Source organism: Lynx canadensis, chromosome B2 (genome assembly GCF_007474595.2).
Source record: "Lynx canadensis isolate LIC74 chromosome B2, mLynCan4.pri.v2, whole genome shotgun sequence".
Taxonomy (NCBI): Eukaryota; Metazoa; Chordata; class Mammalia; order Carnivora; family Felidae; genus Lynx; species Lynx canadensis.
The window spans coordinates 11,487,088-11,510,979 of record NC_044307.1 but is presented as its reverse complement, the minus strand read 5'-3'; the positions used below and the strand labels follow the sequence as shown (position 1 = coordinate 11,510,979).

At 40.4% G+C, this 23,892-nt stretch overlaps 1 protein-coding gene across 4 annotated transcripts in view; it reads right to left on the bottom strand.

The window, feature by feature from the left end:
* The window catches only part of NUP153 (nucleoporin 153), a 78,078-nt gene extending 60,561 nt beyond the window's left edge, over positions 1–17,517 (bottom strand). For 3 of the 4 annotated variants that reach the window (XM_030314783.1, XM_030314786.1, XM_030314784.1), the window contains exons 1-2: positions 17,306–17,517; positions 1,809–2,034 (exon numbers count right to left, since the gene is read on the bottom strand). In XM_030314783.1, coding sequence (XP_030170643.1) covers positions 1,809–2,034; positions 17,306–17,416 — 337 coding nt within the window. In that variant the 5' untranslated portion in view covers positions 17,417–17,517. The remainder of the gene's footprint in view (positions 1–1,808; positions 2,035–17,305) is intronic. The other variant, XM_030314787.1, reaches the window with a different exon arrangement.
* Between the last annotated feature and the right edge of the window lie 6,375 nt (positions 17,518–23,892).

Sequence of the window (23,892 nt, the reverse complement as noted above, 5' to 3'; positions counted from 1 at the left end):
TCCAATGTCAGGCTCTGTGCTGACAGCACGGAGCCTGCTCTCTCTCTGCCACACCCTCCCCTGCTGGCGTGCGCATGCGCTCTAAATAAACATTTTCTTTAATAAATAAATAAACTTTAAAAAAAATTAAAAATGGAAAGTAAGTATTGGTGAGGGCGTAAAGAAACTGGAATCTTCATATACTGTGGGTGGGAAGGTAAGATGGTATGGCCACTTTGGAAAACAATTATTCCTCAAAACGTTAAAATTACCGTATGACCCAGCAATTCTACTCCTACGTGTACACCCAAGAGAAAACAGCCACACAAAAACTTGCACATGAATGTTCATGGCAGCAATACTCATAATATTCAAAAAGTGGAAATAACCCAAATGTCCATTAACTGAGTGGATACACAAAATAATCCACACCACAGAATATTGCCTGGCAATAAAATGGAATAAAGTTCTGACACACACTGTGACACAGATGAACCTTGAAAAACATGCTGAGTGAAGTAATCCAGACACAAAGGACCACATATTCAAGGACTCCATTTATATGAAATGACCAGTACAGGCAAATCTATAGAGACAGATCAGTGGTTGTCTGGGATGGACAGTGACTATTCATGAGAATAGATTTTTTGGGGGAGAAGTGGGGGTGAGAGGGATGGTGAGGAAAATGTCCTAAAACTGACTGTGGTGATAGCTGAACAACTCTGTGAATATATTTAAAACCACTGAATTGTACACTTTTTTTTAATGTTTATTTTTGAGAGACAGAGAGAGCACAAGTGGAGTAGGGGCAGAGACAGATGGAGTCAGAGTCCAAAGCCAGCACCGGGCTCCGAGCTGTCAGCACAGAGCCCAATGCAGGGCTCGAACTCACGAGCTATGAGATCATGACCTGAGCCTTAGTTGGACACTTAACCAACAGAGCCACCCAGGCACCGCCCCCCAGGGTTTTTGAGTACACTTGACAACATTATTACGTCAGTTTCAGGTGTATAATATAGCAGTTCAACAAGTTTATACTTTATGCCATGCCCACATGTGTAGCTACCATCTGTCAACACACAACTCTATCACACTATCACTGACTGTATTCCTTAGGCTGTGCCCTTTATTCCCATGACTTATTCCATAACTAGAAGACTGTTATCTCCCACTCCCCTTCCCCCATTGTGCCCATTCCCCCAATTCCCCTCCCCTCTGGCAACCATCAGCTTCTTCTCTGTATTTATAGTTCTGATTCTGTTTTCGGTTTGTTTATGCATTTGTTTTTTTAGACTCCACATGAATGAGATCATTCGACGTTTGTCCTTCTCATTTCTCTGACTTATTTCACTTAGCATAATACCCTTCAGGTCCATCCATGTTTTTGCAAATGGCACGATCCCCTCTTGTTTATAGTTGCTTACTATTCCTGAGCGTGTGTGTGTGTGTGCATGTGTGTATTCCAAATCTTCCTCACCCATCATCTATCTTAGTGCCAGGACCTATTCTAATGGTTTCACATTTACTTTTTTCAAACCAATTTATGAAGATACTGAGAGAAAACAGATTCTCTTGTCCGAAGCCATAGGACAGTCTGTAAAATTCAAACTCCAAATCTAACACCAGAGACTGCACTCTTAAATGATTTATCAGCCTCCCTTAATAAACAAAAAGCTGGTAAGTAACTCATTTGAACCTGATCATCACCCTCCTCCTACATGGTTTATGTACTACCTAATTAGATTTACCACAGCCAAGTAATATAAAGATATTTAAAATTAAGGCATGAAAACCTATCACTCATAACAAAATATTCACATTCTGTGTACCTTCTGTATTACTGACTGTGGGCTCGGGAGTGATTCTCCCATCATGAATATTAGAGCTCTCCTCATCGGCATATATCAGATGATCATCTTCTCTATTTTCCGGCCACTGTGGTACCTCTCTTGTGTCTGTTGAGCAGCTGCACACATCTTCATTCTTGTTGAAGTATCTTTGTAGCCATCCTGGCACAATATTCTTAACAGATTCTGTAACCCTGCTAAGAATGCCCTGTTGGAGGGAGAAATACATAAGGCAGTTTTAGAAATTTATCTTTCTACATTAGTACTTACACAAAGCCCTACCAAGCAAAACACAACTACTTCCAAAGTTTCCTAAAGTTCAGACACTTGAATTACGCCAAAATAATGGTATTTTACAATTCTATAGACATTATGAAATTCCTATTTTTTTCTTTCTTCCACACCCATGAATCAATAACTGCCCCCAAAAGGCCTTATTATTCTAATCTTTAAAAAAACTCCAACAGGCAGGGTACCTGGGTGGCTCAGCTGGTTGAGCATCTGACTCTGGATTTTGACTTAGGTAATGATCTCACAGTTTGTGAGATCGAGCCCTGCATCGGGCTCTGCAATGACAGTACAGAGCCTGCTTGGGATTTCTCTCTCTGCCCCTCCCCTGCTTGCTCTCTCTCTCTCTCTCTCTCTCTCTCTCTCAAAATAAACACTTAAAAAAAATACTTTATTAAAAAAATACAATTAAAAAAAACTCCCAACAGGCCATCAAATAAGCCCATACATTTCAGATTAAGTAATGAGATAATGCACTAAAATGTTACAATCCCAGCGAAAGGCATCCATTTTGATTCCAGCATATTAAAAGAAGCAACACTTCCTCTCCAAACAGGACCTGGCAGAATGGCTTCCTCAAGGAAGGGTGGCAAAAAAAGAAGGGCCATTCTGCCATCAAAAAGGTAGTGACCAGAGAATACACCATCAATATTCATAAGAGCATCCATGGAATGAGTTTCAAGAAGTGTGCTCCTTGGGCACTCAGAGATCTGGAAATCTGCCATGAAGGAGATAGGAACTCCAGATGTATGCACTGACACCAGGGTCAACAAAGGTGTCCGGACCAAAGGAATGAGGAATGTGCCATACCGTATCCATGTGCAGTTGTCAGAAAACATACCAAGGATGAAGATTCACCAAACAAGCTCAATACACTGGTTATCTATGTACCTGTCACCACTTTCAAAAATCTACAGACAGTTAATGTGGATGAGAACTAATCGCTGATTGTCAAATAAAGGTATAAAACTGCAAAAAAAAAAAAAAAAAAAAAAAGCAACATAAACAATACCTTCAACAGTTTCTGCAATTGTTTTATTGCACATTAAGAAAGATAAAAAATTTGAATATAAATATGAGTTTTTTTTAAGACAAGGAGGAACATAACTAATCCAACATAATAAATTGAATAAATAATCTAAGATTTTGGGGGCACCTGGTTGGCTCGGTCGTTAAGCATCTGACTCTTGATTTCAGCTCAGGTCATGATCTCCTGGTTTGTGAGTTCCAACCCTGCGCGGGGCTGTGTCGCTAGTAGCACGGAGCCTGCTTGGGATTCTGTCTCCCTTTCACTCCGCCCTTCTCCTGTGAGCACTCGTGCACGCGCTCTTTCTTTCTCTCAAAAGCAAGTAAGATATTTCTGATGGGAAAATTCTGTTACATCAAAGGATGTCGGAAGATCTGAGGAATTAACTTTATTATGACAACTTTTAAAGGGAGAAAAAACGTGTGGTATAACAACAGTATTATTAACATTTATTGTAGCTTTGCTATGTACCAGGCCCTGTTCTAAGCAGTTTAGACATATTAAATGTAATCCTCACAATAATTTTATGAAGCTGGCATTAATAATGTCACTTTACGGACGAAGAGAGACAGTGTAGTTTAAAGTAACTTACCTAAGGTACAAACACAACTACTATGGTTTATCTAGGATAAAGTGAAAGGATGGGCTTTGGGATTGATAGGACCTAGGATAAAATTTGAGTACTTCCCGGTACTTTGATTTACTCTAGGTAAAATAACAATAATACCCTTCCTACTCTTACCTGAGAGAGAATTATAATGAAAATCAAATGAAATAAAGTGAAAGTACTTCACAATTTACAAAATATAACAGAAATATATACTGATAATTTTATTACTAATGAGGAAGAAAAAGCCAGCAGAAACAAACTGGGGTGAGATAACCAATTTTAGGCAACAATTTCCTTCATAAAGTACCATTTGTGGGGCTTCAGGGAAAGAATCACAGGAGGAAAAACATGAATTGGCAGGTACAAAAAACAATAGTTAAAAATCAAGGCAGAATAGATAAATCTACTCGGAAAGCTAACCCAAGACAAAGAAGCCTTGAAAAATCCCGTCAACAGAAAAGACTGATACAGGCACTTGAACAATATTTTCTCTACTGTATGAAAAGTATAGCTAACCACTGGGAAATATGTAATTATTTTTCCATGTATTCTCCAAACAGAAATTTTGAACCACTCTACAACAATGTAAGCTCTCTAGTAACACATGAAGCCAACAGTCCTATAAAATACTCACTACTGGAAACAGATTCACTGTTCCCCTTCTCAGTACTGTAACTCAGTATTAGTTATTCAGAAGGATTATCTACCTACATCCAGGATTTAGCATTTCTAAAAATATACATAATATTTATTATTTTACTTATTACCTATACTTAAATATTTATTTACCACCTCCCTACATATTTCAAAAGATTTGAATAGGCTTACAAAATATAAACGTAACACTGTTTAAATAAGACTTGAAAAAAAGACACATACTTGATAGAAGCAGTAAGTTACCTGAAGCAGTGATAGCAACAATTTAATGTAGAATAATTTTTTTGTGAATTTCTAAGGTGTTAGGCTACTAAAAATACCAGAGATCCTCTGTGATCCCTACTCACTTAGGGAGGCAAGTACAGGGGCACCTGGGTGGTTCCGCTCATTAAGCATACAACTCCAGCTCGGGGGTGTGATCCCACGGTTCGTGAGTTCGAGCCCAGAGTTGGGCTCTACGCTGACCGTGCCCCAAGCCTGCTTGGGATTCTCATTCTCTCTCTCTCTCTGCCCCCCCCCACACACACACACTCACTCACTCTCTCTGTCCTCCCCACTCTCTCTGTCTCAAGATAAATAAAAATTTTTTTAAAAAGAAAGTACAGAACAGCAACATTACACCATCATTCACCGAAGGTCACTTATGCGGCAGCATTAGGTATTGTGGAGAATAATCAAACAAAACTGAACAGTCAAAATGGATAAAATAAAGCTCATTCACCAAAGCTCTTAAAGTTTGCTTAGATCCTTCTCTTTTTCTAAACCAAAATTTAACCAATGTGTCTGGTCACAGCCCACAGCAGCGTTAGTGTAAGAACATTACAGTGAGAGAGGGCTTACTGATGGCACAATGAGGGACGGCACGGACAGCTTGGCAGAAACAAGAAACGCAGGTGATAAAACTGACCTGGAATCATTATAAAAAACCAGCATCCCTAACTTCAACATACCTGTGTAGGGTAAATGACCCCTAAGGCAACAACAACAATTAAGCTCAGTATACTCTAGCACAGTGGTTCCCAAAGTGTGGTCCCTTTGCCGGTAATCTCAGTGTCAACTCGTGCCCTGCCCCACAGCCCTACTAAACAGGCTCACCTGTTTAACAAACCCTCCCAAATGAGTCTAACGTACGCTCAAGTTTGAGAGCCACCATTCTAGTTAAAGAGACTCGGAAATTAGATGCATTTCAAGAAATTACAATACATTTTAGAGAAAAGGTCCCTCTGTAAGAGGGGAATAAAAATTATGTATACTTAACTCCTAACAGTTATCTGGAAAACATATGTATGTGGAGCACTAGTCGTACAATAACTAAGATATATCATAAGATATTTTAAAATTAATCAGAAAAACAAATCTTACAGTGGACTGTGAACATAAGGCAGCTTACTTCTAGAACTATTTCCCCAGTCATTCCCCCAACTGTAGCCATGGTTTTTACCTCTTCTATTATTAATGGGTTTTTTTCTATCCATTCATTTCTCCAAAATAAATTCAGCTCTTCCTACACAATACAATCTATCAAATCACAGATTTGATGTTGTACTGGTCTTCACTTGTTCTTCCCTCACTCATTCTCGATGGGCTGTCCCACCAAACTGGCTTCTGGTAGGAATGGCATATGAGAGACTAGGGGATACTAGACATTCATGGATTGCAGAGAAGACAATTCTTTCTTGCGCGCCCTCTCTGATCAAGGGCCCCATCTCTAACACTGCAGCTCCAGCCAGGTGGGCCCCACCCCCTGCACTCCAGGTACACCATTTCTTCCTTAATCCCTCCAGCCCTCGGCAGAGTAGCAGCCTCCCGCTACTGCTAGTTGCCAGTATTTACTCCTTTAACCGCCCACGTATCTCAAAGCAGACTCTTCCTTAAAGATATTTCAGTTGAACATCTGGAGTGAACGAACGGTTTCTTGCAGGGCCCCCTAACTGATAAAGCAGTGCTACTTGTTAATTTTTTTTTTCTAATGAACATGAAAATGAAAAAGTCCATGTAGCCTTATCAACAAAGGAACACACATACAACACTCATAATACTCAAAAGTTCAGTCCAATCTTTATCTCTGTAAAATATTCGAGAATGTTATCCAACTTATATAGGTAAACGCAGGTGTTATTTTGTTCATTCAATTCATTCAATCAATACTTACTGATGGCACACTACATGTCAGGCAAGGAACAGTGGGGAGCAACAGAAACAAGTTCCTGCTCTCCGAGAACTTAGTAAATATAATAGGAAAACAACATGGTGATTCTGTGCTATGAACAAAAATAAAGCAGCAAAGCAGAAGGGGATAGGCATTTTACATAAGCAAAGACCTAGCCATGCAAACTTCTGGTAAACTACGACAGAGTAAACAAAAAGGGCAAAGTCTTAAATACAGTACTGTCCTTGGCACATGCCTTCTGAGTTTCTGGTAAACTTATTAATAAATACGAAATCTAATAAGCCTTAAATAACTATTAAAAACTTTAAAAATTCCTCTTTAATCATATGTGTGTGCATGTGAATGGATGGGAATGTATGTGCAATCCTTTGTTCTGTAGCTTATATATCTAGTCACTATACAAGGACTAAAACAGTGGATCTCAAATTACAGTCTTCAAACCAGCAGCACTGGTGTCACCTTTGAGCAAGTTAGAAATGCAAATGTCTTTTAACAAGCTCCTGAGGTGATTCTTATGCAAATTAAAGTTTGAGAACCAGGGTACTAAAATCACCTAAAACTCAAAGACTGTGTTCCCAATTAAGGCTACGGAAAACATAGCTGGCTGGTAAGTTGAACTACAACATAAAGTTTTACCTAAAAGACCACCCTATTTCCATGATTATCTCATTATGGAATATTATCATACCTTTATACCAATTTTGTAAATATCTACCTTATAATATCAGCTCTGAAAAATCAAACAAGCAGTAAACATAAAAGCCTACCTTTGCATCTGTTTTATTTCCACTTCTTTACAGTTAATAACCAGCTATCAGATATTACAATTTTTAAAAACTGCTAGGAAAAATATAAATCTGATTATGCTCAGAACTGGAGAGACTATAAAGAGCTAAGGGACTTTGACTATCAAACAGACTTGGAGAGATACTTTCCTGCCTGGCAATTTTTTTTTTTTAAGAGTTCTGAAGTACCAGAGGCACCCGGGTGGTTCAGTCAGTTAAGCATCCAACTCTTGGTTTCGGCTCAGGTCATGATCTTATGGTTTGAGTTCGAGTGCCACATCAGGCTGCATCAGGCTCCATGCTGTCGGTGTGGAGCCTGCCTGAGACTCTCTCTCTCTCTCTCTCTCTCTCTCTCTCTCTCTCTCTCTCTCTCTGCGCCCCTCTCCCGCTCAGGCGCATGCTCTCTCTCAAAATAAATAAATAAATAAACTTCAAAAAAAGTTTTTTTTTTTTTTTAACTACTAGATTCTTCAGTCACTAAGTGGAAAACTGAGAAAGGCTGAGGGAACGAGAAAAGGAGAGAAATAGTTTTCTTATGGAAGAAAAGGCACCTCTGATGCTTTTACTAAAGAAGGTGTACATTTTCAGGAGTTCTTGAGAGAAGATGTTTCAGGTCTTTATGGAAATGTGGCACGTCAGCTTCCTATATGGACCTGAAGAAAGACCGCTTTATGATACCAAGAGGAAAAAAACCCGACAGGGAAATAGAGGTACACTGAGTAAAGGTCTACTAAGGAGTGAATATGCAAGTCCTCCTTTACCGGACTAACTTCTAGACTTTCAGAGGCTTCAGTGGTAGGCAAAACTGCCACCATTATACCTGGGTATTGGAAAACCTACAGAAACCTACAGAAAACTTCTGATCCCTCACGTCTGGGCCAGTCACCCCTTATATGCACCAACAGTACCCTGTACTTCCCTTATGATGGCAATTTGTCTAACAGAATGATAATTAGTCTGTCCATCCACTCCACCAGAGCATCAACTCTGTGAGGACAGACAACAGATCTGTACGGTACACAGATCAGTTGATGCACAGTTTTAATTTATCCACGACTGCGCTGCTCAACCAACCTCTTATACCCACGTAAGAATATTCCGTGAAAAGGGGCACCTGGGTGGCTCAATAGGTTAAGCATCCAACCTTGGCTCAGGTCATAATCTTGTGGTTTGTGAGATCAAGCCCCACATCGGTCTCTCTGCTGTCAGCACCAAGCCCACTCCAGATCCTCTGTCTCCCTCTTCCTCTACCCCTCCCCTCCGCCCCCTCTCAAAAATATATAAACATGAAAAAATAGGTATCTTATGACAAGTTGCTAAAAAGGACTTCAGTAATTCTAGAATCCAAAAATAAGTGATACGTTTTCTTGGTGTAATAGTTTCACCTTATTTTTTGGCAGAACAGATGCTCAGATCAATGGAACAGAATAGAGAACCCAGAAATGGACCCACAAACGTATGGCCAACTAATCTTTGACAAAGCAGGAAAGAATATCCGATGGAGGGGCGCCTGGGTGGCTCAGCTGGTTAAGCGGCCGACTTCGGCCCAGGTCATGATCTCGAGGTCCGTGAGTTCGAGCCCCGCATCGGGTTCTGTGCTGACAGCTCAGAGCCTGGAGCCTGTTTCAGATTCTGTGTCTCCCTCTCTCTGACCCTCCCCTGTTCATGCTTTGTCTCTCTCTGTCTCAAAAATAAATAAACGTTAAAAAAAAAAAAATTTAAAAAAGAATATCCGATGGAATAAAGACAGTCTCTTCAGCAAGTGTTGCTGGGAAAACTGGACAACGACATGCAGAAGAATGAACCTGGACCACTTTCTTACAACATACACAAAAATAAACTCAAAATGGATGAAAGACCTAAATGTAAGACAGGAAGCCATCAAAATCCTCGAGGAGAAAGCAGGCAAAAACCTCTTTGATCTTGGCCGCAGCAACTTCTTACTCAACACGTCTCCAGAGGCAAGGGAAACAAAAGCAAAAATGAACTACTGGGACCTCATCAAAATAAAAAGCTCTGCACAGTGAAGGAAACAATCAGCAAAACTAAAAGGCAACCGACAGAATGGGAGAAGATATTTGGAAAAGACATATCAAATAAAGGGTTAGTATCCAAAATGTATAAAGAACTTCTCAAACTCAACACCCAAAAAACAAATAATCCAGTGAAGAAATGGGCAAAAGACATGAAGAGACACTTCTCCAAAGAAGACATCCAGATGGCCAACCGACACATGAAAAAATGCTCAATGTCACTCATCATCAGGGAAATACAAATCAAAACCATAATGAGATACCACCTTGCACCTGCCAGAATGGCGAACATTAACAACTCAGGCAACAACAGATGTTGGCGAGGATGCGGAGAAAGAGGATCTCTTTTGCATTGTTGGTGGCAATGCAAGCTGGTGCAGCCACTCTGGAAAACAGTATGGAGGTTCTCAAAAAACTTAAAATCGAACTACCTTATGACCCAGCCATTGCACTACTAGGCATTTATCCACGGGATACAGGTATGCTGTTTCGAAGGGACACATGCACCCCCATGTTTATAGCAGCACTATCAACAATAGCCAAAGTATGGAAAGAGCACAAATGTCCATTGATGGATGAATGGATAAAGAAGTGGGATATATATACAATGGAGTATTACTTGGCAATCAAAAAGAATGAAGTCTTGCCATTTGCAACCACATGGATGGAACTGGAGGGTATTATGCTAAGTGAAATTAGCCAGTCAGAGAAAGACAAAAATCATATGACTTCATTCACATGAGGACTTTAAGAGACAAAACAGATGAACACAAGGGAAGGGAAACAAAAATAATATAAAAACAGGGAGAGGGACAAAACTGAAGAGACTCCTAAATATGGAAAGCAAACTGAGGGTTACTGGAGGGGTTGTGGGAGGGGGGATGGGCTAAATGGGTAAGGGGCACTAAGGAATCTACTCCTGAAATCATTGTTGCACTATATGCTAACTAATTTGTATGTAAATTAAAAAAATAAAATTAAAAAAAAAAAACAAAAAAAGAAAATATTATTTTTGTTGCTACACTAGTAGCCCTTCCTCCAAAAAGACAACTTGTGAAGCTAGCCAAGAGTACAGGAAAACTGAACCATCCTCTGGAATGATAAATAACACCCAATGAAATGAAGAAAAGCAGAAAGGTAGCCAAAGAAAGCAAAATTAATGAAGGGCTTAGAAAAATCAACAGAACAAATGGGGCATCAAAATCTTAAAAATACTCCTTATAACCCTGAAGTGAAGTCTGCACTAGAGAATCATAAGTAATGAACTTGTGTCAAGGATTAAAAGAGTGAATCTTTAAATTTGGACTAGTTAAACTGACTGAATTTTTTTCTAAGAACTCAGGGATTTTCATGTGACAAAAATTGGCAAAACATGGCAAAAATGCCACTGATATTTACAACAAATAATTTGGAGGCTAGAAGTAAATTCAATTCAACACTAAATGCATATCAAGCACATTCAATGTGTAAGATACTGTGACTATATTAGCTTTTCGAATTATTTTTAACCTGAGTTCAAGGATTAATGAAAGACGGTGGAGGTGGGGCAAGGCTCTTTTACCATCCTAATTCAGAACTCGTTTGTAATGAAAAAAACGTTCTTTTCCTATGTATCTTTTCACCAATTTGTAACCTTAGAATAACCAGAGACATCCCTCCTACGTGGCCAGTTTACCATTACTATACAGCATTCCCTCTCCTTATACAAAGCTCTCTATTCCTATTAGGTTTTAGTTTTCTTGACTTTGGTTCTGTTAAATTCTCTTTTCTCCATGTTATCCTCTATTAAATAGTAGTAGTATTCAGATTATAAAATCCCTGTTCTCAGGTAACTTCACTGGGTCCCTAACTATAAATACCAAATATAATCCATCTTCAGTTTCAGGGTTTTGGAGCCCCTATTGCCCCAAATACACCGCTGTTTTCATTTCTATCTGCTCTTTTGGCTGCCTTTATTTTGTTAATACCTGTCACTGGCTTTTACTTAGTTTTCTTTCAGGGTTCTGTGCACACTCTCTTTACCCACTGAACTCCTGTGTCACCTTTCCAAACTTTTTTGAAAGTCTTATGTTGTAGTTTCCCTGTTTTCCCCCTTGCTCCCTCCAAGCCCGAATGAAGAAGAACAAAGGCTACAGAACCCAAGACTTCACATAAGACTTAAAGAATATCTAATTATATGGGGCACCTGAGTGGCTATGTCCGTTAAGCATCTGACTTCGGCTCAAGTCATGATCTCACTGTTCGTGAGTTCGAGCCTGGCATTGGGCTCTGTGCTGACAGCTCAGAGCCTGGATGCAGCCTGCCTTGGATTCTGTGTCACCCGCTCGCTTGCGCGCGCTCTCTCTCTCTCTCTCTCTCTCTCTCTCTCTCTCTGCCCCTCCCCCACTAGCTCGCGCGCACTCTCACTCTCTCAAAAATAAATGTTAAAAAATTTTTTAAAATAAAATAACGAATATCGAATTATAAAAACATCTGAAACACTAAATAGCAAAAATCTAGATGCCATTATAATCCTTCAGTTATTTCAAGTTTTGTAATATATCTATTCTAACATTACTAAATTTTAACACCTAACTTTAACACTCAGTTATTTCCACAAGGGAAAAAAGTAATGAAGTATTCAAAATCTAATATGGTTATACTGAATCTGGTTTCAATAATCTGAATTTAACCTTCAAATCTAAGCTATTATCTGTGCTATTTTACAACCTACAGATAGTCATTCAGCAGCCAAGGTTTCCCCATCCACAGTCCAAATCCTTACAGCCACTTAAAATCCACACTTTTTCCATTTCTCTTCTCAACTTCAAGAAATGAAGCCAAAAAAACCACGAGCATAAAAATTATTCTGGCTAAAAAATTTTTTTTAACTACAACTGGCCACAAATTTCAAAAGTCCTTCAAAAGTCTGCCCTAATGCAGTAAGGAGAAACATGACCTGACTTGGTCTCTTATTTTTAGTGTTCCACATTATAGAGGTGGTATTCATAGATAATTAACAGTAATCAAACAAGAACAAGAAAAGGAATCCCTAAAAGACCTTTCAAACTAGCCATAGGAAACCCAATAAAGACCAAAGCAGTTTAACCCACTAAAAGTTTTATACAAGATATTGTCACTTTTCTTAAATAATCTATTTGAAAACAGGATTTAAGAGTTTACTTCTTAAATCACACTATGAAAAAGATAAGCAAAATCAAGCAAACTGAAACATCTATACACAGGAAAGGCATTCTACCATCCTGTTTCTGATAGCAAACAGAGTAAATTGTATCTTGTAGCAAGACTTTAAATCAGGCCACCCAACACAGAAGAATCTTAAAAATATATTGCAACCAGGGCCATAAGCTAACTGCCTACAAATAAAACCATTTTTGAAAACATGAGGTCATTACATCTTCCTGATAATATTCTGTGCCTAAAGAAAATGGTTTTAATTAGTAACATCAGACCGAAGTCTTCATTTTACTTCAAACACTGGTAAGTGAATTGATAAAATATCACATACAAGGGCCTCCCATCACCAACAAAAAACCTACTATGCACTAAGTAAGTTAATATTTGGATTTACTCTCCTATACACTTAAATGACTGGCATTTCTTGAAGGCAACATGTTCGAAAATAAGTATTCAATAAGTTTAAGTTTGGCCTCATCACCTAGTAAAAAGTCCCTAAATCCAATAAAAGCCTACTAAAGCTTGAGGTTGGGTACATAAAGGAAAAAAACCCTACTGAGAGGCAGCAAAATTCAAAGACAAACATTTATATCAAAAGGCTGTATTTAGGGGCAGCTGGGTGGCTCAGGGGATTGAGCGCCCCACTCTTGATTTCGGCTCAGGTCATGATCTCGCTGTTCCTGGGATCAAGCCCGCGTTGGGCTCTGCACCGTCAGCTTAGGATTCTCTGTCTCCCTCTCTGCCCTCTGCCCTCTCCCCTGCTTATTCATCTCTCTCAAAAATAAATAAATATTTTTTAAAAAAAGGCTGTATTTAATCACAACAATTTCAAGTGAGTCCTTACTATATATGCCACGCCCTGCTCTAAGAGCTTTACTAATCTCATTTAACCCTCACAACAATTTTCACTTTACAGACACATAAATTAAGCAGAGAATTTAAATAACTTGTCCAAATCCTGGCAGAACAGAATTCAAACCCAGATACTCTGATTCCATTATTTTTTCCCTATCAACTATTTCCAGTTGTTTCCACTGATAGTATTTAACATCTAAGACAAAGCAGTAAAGATAAAATTAAAGTCAAAACTACTTAGTACATTCTGCAATAAGTACTTGATGTCTAAATATCCTTCCATTTCAAAACTGAGAATACTCTTTAGCCATCAGATCCCAAGTAGGACATACTTGGAAGTGGGGCATACTTGGGAGAAAGTATCATATAGAAACTACCAAACAAAAAAACCTAAACTATCATATAAACCAGGGTTAGGCAAAACATGGTCTGTGGGCCAAATTCAGCTCTCAGCCTGTTTTTATACAAGCCCCAGGCTAAGAATGATTTTTACATTTTTTAAAGGGCTGCATAAACAAAACAACTTGCAGTAATAAAGCCTAAAATACTTACTATTTGGCCCTTTACAAAAAAAAGTTTGCAGACTCCCGATTTAAGCTACTAAATAAAGGGATTCCCTCCTTTTTCTAAAATAGCTAAATGCAAAAACTAACTTGTTGGAAGACAAGCTATATCCAGGTAGATAAAATGAGTGGATTCCCACAGCTCCAGACCAGAAGACAAAACCTCTTAAGCACACCCCCCTCAAAAAAAGGGCAAAAATAAATAGTGCCCTCTCACCAGGAGGTGGCAGTAGATTCTTCCAGAGGCAAGGTTCTGGTTTGCCCATGGGTTCAGGTTTTTTGTGGTTACTACTAGGAAAAGCTTGATCTCTCCAGAGCTGACTTCCTGGGCCTGACAATCTGCACAAGAAGTGGGAAAGGCGACTGAAGCGGGGACAAAAACTAACCACATCTTCTTTCAGTGATCTGTTCACTCCCAACTAGAAAAATGACACCATTTCCTAAATGCATCTGGGCTGAGTTAAGGAGGACAGAAGGCAAGTGAAAATGATCGACTTATATTATTCAGGGCTGTTCTTCATTTTTGCTTCTATAATTCTTTAAGTAACTGCCCTTCAGTTAGTTGAGTCAGAAAACGGATTTCTGTCTCCAAACTTCAAGCAAGATGGCATTTTAAAGATCAGAAGTTAAAAGGAAAAAAATGTAATCTTTAGATGTATCTTAGCAGAGCTGAGAAGTCAAAACAGGAAATTACAAGTCAGATGAACACACGCAAAAGTTGCAGGTACTGCCTGACCGCACAAGCTAATTGGCCTGCCAGGCGATGGCAAACATCCACGACAATGCCAGACCTCCCGTTCTTATTCCAACCCTCTACTACACAACCCAAAACTTCATTTTTGCCCAGAAACCCGTGGACATTTAATCAAATAACATTAGTATAAAACATGCCATGTCATGAAGCTCCTTGCTATTCATGATGACTCAGCAGCTGCTGCAAAACATAGAGGTGACAGACAACGTAAGACAGCAGACAGCTAGCAGGCAGTCTACAAGTCCACAAAAGTTCCAGTAAGGACTAAGGACAGTTTTTATTTTTAGATTGTTAAAAATTGAGCATTTGTATACTCCTGCATACTTTTCTTTGGTGTTTTCTGCCAATATTAAGTAACACCTGCCGTGTTGATCAAGAAACCCCCAAACATCTTTAATCCCAATTCAAAAGCTAAAATGTATTTTCTTTTTCAATTAAATGGCTAGGGCAAGGGGTGCCTGTGTGGCTCAGTCGGTTAAGCGCCTGACTTCAACTCTGGTCATGATCTCCCAGTTTGCGAGTTCAAGCCCCACATAGGGCTCTGTGCTGACAGCTCAGGGCCTGAAGCCTGCTTCTGTGTCTCCTCCTCTCTCTGCCCCTCCCCCATTGACACTCCAGTGTGCGCTTGCGCTTGCGTGCGCGCGCGCTCTCTCTCTCTCTCTCTCTCTCTAGCTCTCTCTCTCTCTCTCTCTCTCTCAAAAATAAATAAACATTAAAAAAATGTTTTCAAATGGCTAGGGCAAGAAGCTGGAAGTATTTTAGATAAGGGGAAAAGATAAATTATCAAGGTCTTAAAACTACACAGCCTAAAATCACATCCGATCTAAGGCAATCTGGATCATAAGTATTATGTTGTTAAGGCATCATGTCCCCCAAATTAGTTTATCTTAAGTACATTTAAAAATAAGCTGTGATTGTAACATTTGCCACCTGGAATATATTAACTCCTTTTTAAACTCTGTCCAGATCATCCAATACATGTACTTAAAACATCTTATTTTTTATATAGTAACTTTCTTGTAAGAAGATCTGAGAACTCAAAGACATTTATTCTTCAAGAGAAACAGAAAGCATGTGTGTCTAACTTCCATTCTACAAAAGGATTAGGTTAAATGACCAGGCGTGTGACCTGAATTCTAATCTTAAATTTGCCTGCAATACCCCACCCCGTTCCTCACAAAGAAATTTAAAAACCGGCCCTTTCTGTATACATCTGGGGGAAACCTACTGGGAGGTAAAAGTAATGTCACGACTTCTAGCCATTAGCTACTTAAAATTATAAACCACAATTTTTACTATTAAAAAATTTCCCCCCAATTTTACTTTAAAAAATTTGCGTTTTAATGATACAATTTAACATCATCACCAAACATGTTAAAATATTCAATACCACCATCATCCAAAATAAAGCAATCTAGGAATTCTACCTTTAATAGGATGCAACAAGTTACCAGACCCTTTCCCCATACTTTTGTTTAACAGCCTTAAGACACACACCTGCACCTTAGCCTCACTGTCAAATTTTATACATGACTTTTATTAAAATAATTTTTTAACATTTTCCTATTCAATTCCCATAATAAACAAATAAGTTTTTTAAAATAATATTTTCTCAAAATCAAATGTATCGTTTACAATTAGGATAAACTCCTTTTCATACTTCAAACACCCATTGAGTGCACAAGGTGGTTAATGAGAAGACCACCAACATTCCTGGGTGTCAAAAGTACCTTAAACTTCTAGAATACGCCCCGTAATATTAAAATATTTCGTGCATGAGATCAGAACTGGAGTCCCGGTCAACTGTGCGTAACAGCCAGTTCTAGCCTCCAAAATAAAATGGGGGGGGGGGAGGGAGTGGATAGAAGAGGAGAGGGAAGAGTCTCGCAGCGGAGAAAAGACGTAAGGGTGAAGAGGGACTTTCAAAATGCCCCAGGACCTAGGTAACTACTATCCGGTTATGGGAGAGGGGGGGGAAAAATCTAAGTGGATGGTCTCAGATCGAAGGACACCGGCAGGGGAGACGCGGAATTAATTAATAGCATGAAACAAAGTTATTCCACTTTCTGTGTAACAGCGCCCTGTCCCCACCCCCGGGTGCCTCGGAAGCGGACTGCCTGGGACAGCCCCCTCCCCACACAAACTGAAACGCGGGAGACTAGAAAACAGCAAGCGTATGGGCCTCCAGCCACATCTCTTCCTTTCTCCCTGGAGAGGACGTGAGTAATACCCTCAAACCCCCCAATCCCCGCCAAAACCGAAAGAAATGCGCGCAACGTGGGCCTAGAATTTCTGTTCCCGCCCTGCGCCTGTCTGGGGAAGCCCCTGGCCCAGAAGATCGGGGAGAGGCGGCCCGAACCACACGTGTGTGCCGCAAAGATGGGCCTGTCTCAGCCCACTTCCCGTCGCCACTCCGGCGGCCTGAGATCCCGCCGCCTGGCTCGGGCCTTTCCTCGGGTCCTAGCGTCCGCTCCACGTGGGGCACCAGGGCCCCACGCCGCCTGTTCCCTCCCGCTGAGTTCCGAACCCGCTGAGATACCACCGCGTCGGGGTTCCATACCTGGTGCTGTTGTCGCCCCTGCTGGTAAGGCTTAATTGGCCCCTGGTGGCAACGCCGCGTCCGGATCTTGCCGCCACCGCCCCCTCCTATTCCTCCGGCTCCCGAGGCCATGGCGGAGCCTCCGCCGCTTCCCGCGTCGGGGCGGGTAAGGGGGCGGGAGAGGCAGAGGTGGAGGCCTTAGAGCCCCCCCCCGCCCGGCCCCAGCCCAAAAGTCCGCCTTCGCTGCCCACACAGTAGGGCACAGGCACACCAGGAGCCGCGAGGTTTCGAGCAGGAGCGGAGAGAAAATGCGCGCTGGCAGCAGGGAAGGCGGTGGCGGCGACTGAGGCCGAGGAGCTGGCTCCGGTCCGGCAGCCTCCTGCAGACCCCCGCCTCTGTGTATGTCACGGTCTCTATGGAGATCCCCCGCAGAGGACAACGCGATCAGCTCCAGGCGCTGTTTAGGCCTAACTCGACCGCCGGCTGATGGGGATTCTTTCGTCGCCCTAGCCGTAGCTGCCGCAGTTGAAGCCGCCGGCGCCGCCCGCCTACCCCTCCCCTTTGCGCACAGCGCCCGCCCCGCCGCCGTCGTCGTCGTCGTCCCTGCAGTCGCCGCTGCTATTGCGCCTATTGCCGCTGCTAAGGCCGCCGCCGCGGTCGCGAGCCAGAACGCCGTCACTCGTCAGCGCCCGACGCGTTTGCATCATTACACTGCGACCGAGTGATAGGCGAAGAGGAAGGGAGGGCCGGCCGAGCCCGCGCTCTCGGCCGCGCGGCACGCTGGGAAGCGTAGTTCAGCGGAAGAACGAAAGGAGGACGCGGAAGGAGATCCTCGGATCACCGCAGAGGCACAAAGCCGCGGGCTCCGTCCTTTTTATTGCTTTTAGCTGTAAACTTAGACTTGGACAGAGGTATTTGGCATAAAAACAATAACCTCTTTTCATTCAACTTCCCCTATGGTTGGTAAAGCGGGCAGAAAGTCAACAGATAGTAAAATCGAAGACAGGAGCTAATATAAAAAAAATTTTTTTTAATGGTTGAAAAAGCAATGTTGGTGATCTTAAAGCCTAAAGCAGAATTTAAAAATGTATGCGGTTTCATTAATGTCCCATTAACATGTAAGGGCTTTGCTGTCAAACACAAGGACTAGAATTCTGGCCCCACCGCTCTCTAGCTTGACCTTGCAGAAGTCAAAACTTTCTGAGCCTTGGCTTCGTCTTCCGTAAAATGGGAACCATAGTGATCGTTCATGCAGAGGACGTAGTATCTGTCCTGGTAGGCAAGAACTGCAATAAATGGTTACAATTATTACCCACAGGCAGGCAGCTCACATTAGACGTAAGTGGTAGGTTACCGGTAATAAAAGTATACATATATTGCTCCAAATAGAAGGCATTATATTTAGGAAAGTGAGTAAGTGAGCTAGGATCAAAGACTGATCCCACAAAGAATAGAGATTGTAGGAATTGATGGTCAGAAGGGCTTGCTAGGGCGTGCCTGGGTGGCTTAGTCTGTTGGGCCTCACACTTTGGCTGAGGTCATGATCTCGCAGTTCTTGAGTTCCAGCCCCCATCCCCACATCACGCTCTGTACTGACAGCTCAGAGCCTGGAGCCTGCTTCAGATTCTATGTCTCCTCTGCCCCTCCCCAGCTTGTGCTCTCTCTCTCTCAAAATAAACATTTTAGGGGCGCCTGGGTGGCTCAGCTGGTTGAGCATCCGACTTTGGCTCAGGTCATGATCTCACAGTTCATGAGTTCGAGCCCCGAGTGGGGCTCTGTGCTGACAGCTCAGAGCCTGGAGCCTGCTTCTGATTCTGTGTCTCCCTCTCTCTCTGCCCCTCCCTTGCTCATGCTCTGTCTCTCTCTCTGTCTCAAAAATAAATAAAACATTATAAATAAATAAATAAATAAATAAATAAATAAATAAACATTTTAAAAATTGAAAGAAAAGGAAAGGCTTCTTGGTCATGTGGTCCAGCCCCCACATTCAACCCACCAGACAGGAGTTCAGAGAATTCAGGTGGCGTGCTCAAGGACACTCAGCCCCAGGGAACCCAAAGCCACAACTATAACCCAACTTTCTGAGTTGAGACAAGTAAACAAATGAGGGAAAAAATCTGCTGTAAAAAAACAGGTTTAGTGCTCCATTTGAGACAATTGATCTTAAAGGTTGTAAGTTTCAGAGTCAAACAGACTTAATTTCAAATCTATCACTTACTAGCTGTGTAGCCTTGGGGAAGTTACTGATCCTCTTTCTAAGCTTCAGTTTCCTCATCTGCAAATAGAATGAATATTTACCTCAACAGGTTGGTGGTTCTAATGAAAGGGTTAATATATATAGCTCATAATAACTACTTAGAAAGCATGTAATATCCAGCTATTAAATACAAATTAACTCTAAGAATGTTCATACCATCTCCACCACCAAACTGCACAATTCAAATCACTCTTATAAATCATGTAAGTCAGATTGTGAAACCAAACTTACAGTACCTTGGATTTTGTAGTACCTTTCAGCACCTAAGGAAACAGGCTGTATCAGGCATAGGTTTATAGAGCAAATGGCTTTTGGTGGCACCTCTGACCATAATCACCAAGACTATAAAAAGTTGCCAAATATGACAAACAAAATGAATCTACTTCCTCTTCTGTTTCCTGGTTGTCCTACCTCCGTGCCAGGCTCTACCACTAACTCCCCACTAGACTCGTCAGGTAGACGTGCTCCTTCCCCTGAAGCACCTCATCCTTCTTAAATACAATTGTCTCTCTTTCACAGTTATTAACTAGGTATTTGACAAGCAGAGTCAAGTAGTTCCTAATAAGCTCAGCCAGGGAAGGTCTGTACCTGAATATTTCACTGGGCTGTGTATATAGAAGATTGAACTGTAGTCATGTCTCATTTTCCCTTTTCACTCTACCAGACTCAGAATTTCCAGCACAGGAGAGTGAACGGGCTGAGGCTCAAAAATCATCCCTTTCTTAGAGGCCCGTTATTTGATGTCTGCATGGGACAGACTTCATATTCAAGCTTTGAAAAGGATATGCAAAAGAGCTGGGCCAACCTAAGATGAAACTTCAGAATTGAAAATTGGTAAGATTTAAGGAAGTACGGAAAAATTCACATCCCCCTTTAGCCTTATCTCCACTATTTACCCCATTTTAGGCGCAGTCGGTTAAGCGTCGCGTCCGACTTCAGCCAGGTCACGATCTCGCGGTACGGGAGTTCGAGCCCCGCGTCGGGCTCTGGGCTGATGGCTCAGAGCCTGGAGCCTGTTTCCGATTCTGTGTCTCCCTCTCTCTCTGCCCCTCCCCCGTTCATGCTCTGTCTCTCTCTGTCCCAAAAATAAATAAACGTTGGAAAAAAAAATTAAAAAAAAAATACAGTTATTTCTTTGAAGTAAAACAGTGTTTAAGGGAAAAATAATACATTATTCCCACATTCATGTTACTGAGTTATTGGAAACGTTACCAGACTTGACAGCAAAGAAAAAATAAAAGGCAAGAGAAATTCGCATTCAAAACTTCCTACAGCCTAATTTTACCCTGAAATAGTATCAGCCTCACTGTAGGTTGAAGTAACTTCTTGTGCATAGGTTTGGGATTTGAAAATAACATTGTGCTGAAATTCAGTTTGGAGCGACAATCCCCAAACCTAGAGTTCCTCAAGCATTTTTGGTACAGGACTCATTCTTCAGTTAGGAATTACTAGTAAGAGAATGGATTATAATAAAGTTATTCTGATTATAAAATTTAAAGAATCTGCCTGCATTCAAACATACGAATAATTCTTGAACGTTTCTCTAACAGAGACTATATATAAATTGGAAAAAAGTATCAAAAAATAAATTGGAAAAAAGTATCAAATGACATGGACTGGTAATAGGGATTCCTGAAATCATTCCAGCCATATTAGGAGTTAATAGGCTTTTGAGGAAGGAAATAATTGTTATTTAGCACTTACAATTAATCAATCTCTATAGATGATGAATTGAATCCATATAAACCCAATAAGGTTCTGTAGTTCACAGAATTGGAAAGTATCACTTAATAAATTGTGTGTTATGAACTAGCTATCTTCTGTATTCATCCTTTTCCTTCTTATTAACTTCTATTCCCGTCAGTCTTTAGACCTCGACAAAATTGCAGTGGCTCTGAGAAGTGATCTTAAGTTTTGAGTTGTTTCATTGAGGGCATTTTAAGAGAAACTCACTCCTCCCCACCTGGGTTTTAAACTCCATGAAGGATTTTTTTTTTCTCATTTCCAGATCCTGAACACATGGACCAGTGTTAACACATAGCACTCACTGTGTACGTACTACAGCTAATCATACCAATGTCAACTGTTCCTATTTTATTGTAATAAATAATACACTGATTAATACAGCTAAACTGCTTTCTATAATCTTACCTAGCTTGCATGTATTTGTTTTCTATAGTGCATAACAAATTAATTACTTCTCAAATTCATTTATTTATTCCTGATAAAGCATTCAAGAGTATCATGAACAAATCCCTATGATGATGTTATGGAGAGATTCTCATGTAATCCTAACAATCCTTAGAGGAACTATTATCCTCATGTTACAAATCAGGAAACTGGGCATTGAGGGGATAAAAAATAATTTTAAAAATTATTTCAGAATAACAGAGTCAGTATTTGAATGATTTCTCCTCCTCCTAACTCCAAAGCCCATGCTCTTACCCTCACTCTGTCATTTTTGTCGCCAATTTAGAAACTTATCTACCACTTAAAATATGTTTTCTTTGAAAAAATGATTTTCTACCTTAATGGAAAATGGCATACTTTAGAAACCTCTCTGATGGCCTCCACACTGACTTAAATGTTTAGACACTGGTTCTGCCTTACTGCATAGTGAGAATGGATATTTGCCAACTTTATGCTATGATAGCATTGGAAAGACTAGACTCCTATATGTGGCTTAGGATCACCTGAAAATGCAAGGACCTCCATTGTGGCATGGGGACGTGTGGTTATGCAGTAGGATGGCAATGAAGAGTACATCAGCAGGGCCACCTGAGTGAAAGGGATATCATAAATCAGGCCTCCAAATTCAGAGAGGAACCACTTTAGCAAGACCAATAGAATTCAATGTATATCACGGAAACAAAAGAATAGTGTGAAGGATAAGGAGAAAAAAACTAATGGCAATTCATATCCAAGATCAAGTGGCAGAAACTCACAGAAGACAACAGAAGGACAAGAATTTCTTCCCAATAACCAAGTTTTCAACAAAGATTAGCCCAAGTTCACTTTTCTTAAACCTGGACCCAGTTTTTTCAGCCAGAATGGTTGGTTATATTGGGAGAGATCTCAATTTATGAAAAGCCTGTTACTGCTAGCACTCCCGGCCCCCAAGAAACTTCTTTATCCCCCCCATACAATATAGTAACTGCCAATTATGAATTACCACATGAAGAGGCTGCTGACGCTTCCACTAATTTCACATGAAATGCAATAGTCTAAGCCCAGCCTAGATTGAAAAACAGCCTTTATATATTCTTCAAAAGGTAGTCAATTCTGTCCAAAGGAGTATTCAGAGATGACAAGTATAAGAATATAGAAATTACAGGGGCACCTGGGCGGCTCAGTCAGTTAAGCTCTGACCCTGGCTCAGATCATGATCTCACGGTTCTTGGGTTTGAGCCCCACGTTGGGCTCTGTGCTGACAGCTCAGAGCCTGGAATCCGCTAAGGATTCTGTGTCTCCCTCTCTCTCTGCCCCTCCCCCACACACGCTCTGTCTCTCTGTCTCAAAACTAAATAAACTTTTAAAAAATAAGTTAGAAATTACGCATTTATTTTATCTTAACATAAAATGAAGTACTGCTGTGATGTCTATTGAAATTATTATTTTATTGAGAGCAGTTTTAGATAGATCTCTATGATCTTCTACACACATTTTCATGTGATAATTACCAAGAATTACATAGAAAAATAAGGTGAAACTAGTTTTTTTGTTTTTGATTCATTTTACACTTCAGTCTCAACTAGAGAAATCCAAAATGGGGTTGAGATTCTAGGAAGTTATTGGGGTTTTTTAGGTATTTAGGTATTTTTAGGTATTTTAAGGAAGAGGGGCCATAGCATTGAGAAGATATTTAAAGATGTACAACATCATGCTCTCATTAACTTACTGTGTCCTCGGTCTTTGGGGAATAAAGTAATACTTAAAACTAAATGAATTAACTAATATAATCACGTTTTGATTAACTACCTATGTCACTTAATTCTAACGTGTCATGTAAGATTTTTCCTCTTCCTATTTATGTCAATGTATACTAGCCTTTGACATAGATGTGTTTACATACATTCCATTATAGTTTAAGGCATATTTCAAACTTACCAATTATAAATAGAAATTCAGTTTTATTGGATGCAATAAAAACCAAATTCAGGAAGACCCATTCCATCCTAACAGTTAAGACAGTTAATGAATCAACTAGGATTACACATTTCTGTCTAATTTTCAAATATAAACTAGAATGAACATGAACAATGGAGATCAACTCTAAAACAAGAAGTGGATAGTTATAAACAATTTATAAACATAATCTAAATATTAAAAAAATATTTATTGAGAGCCTACT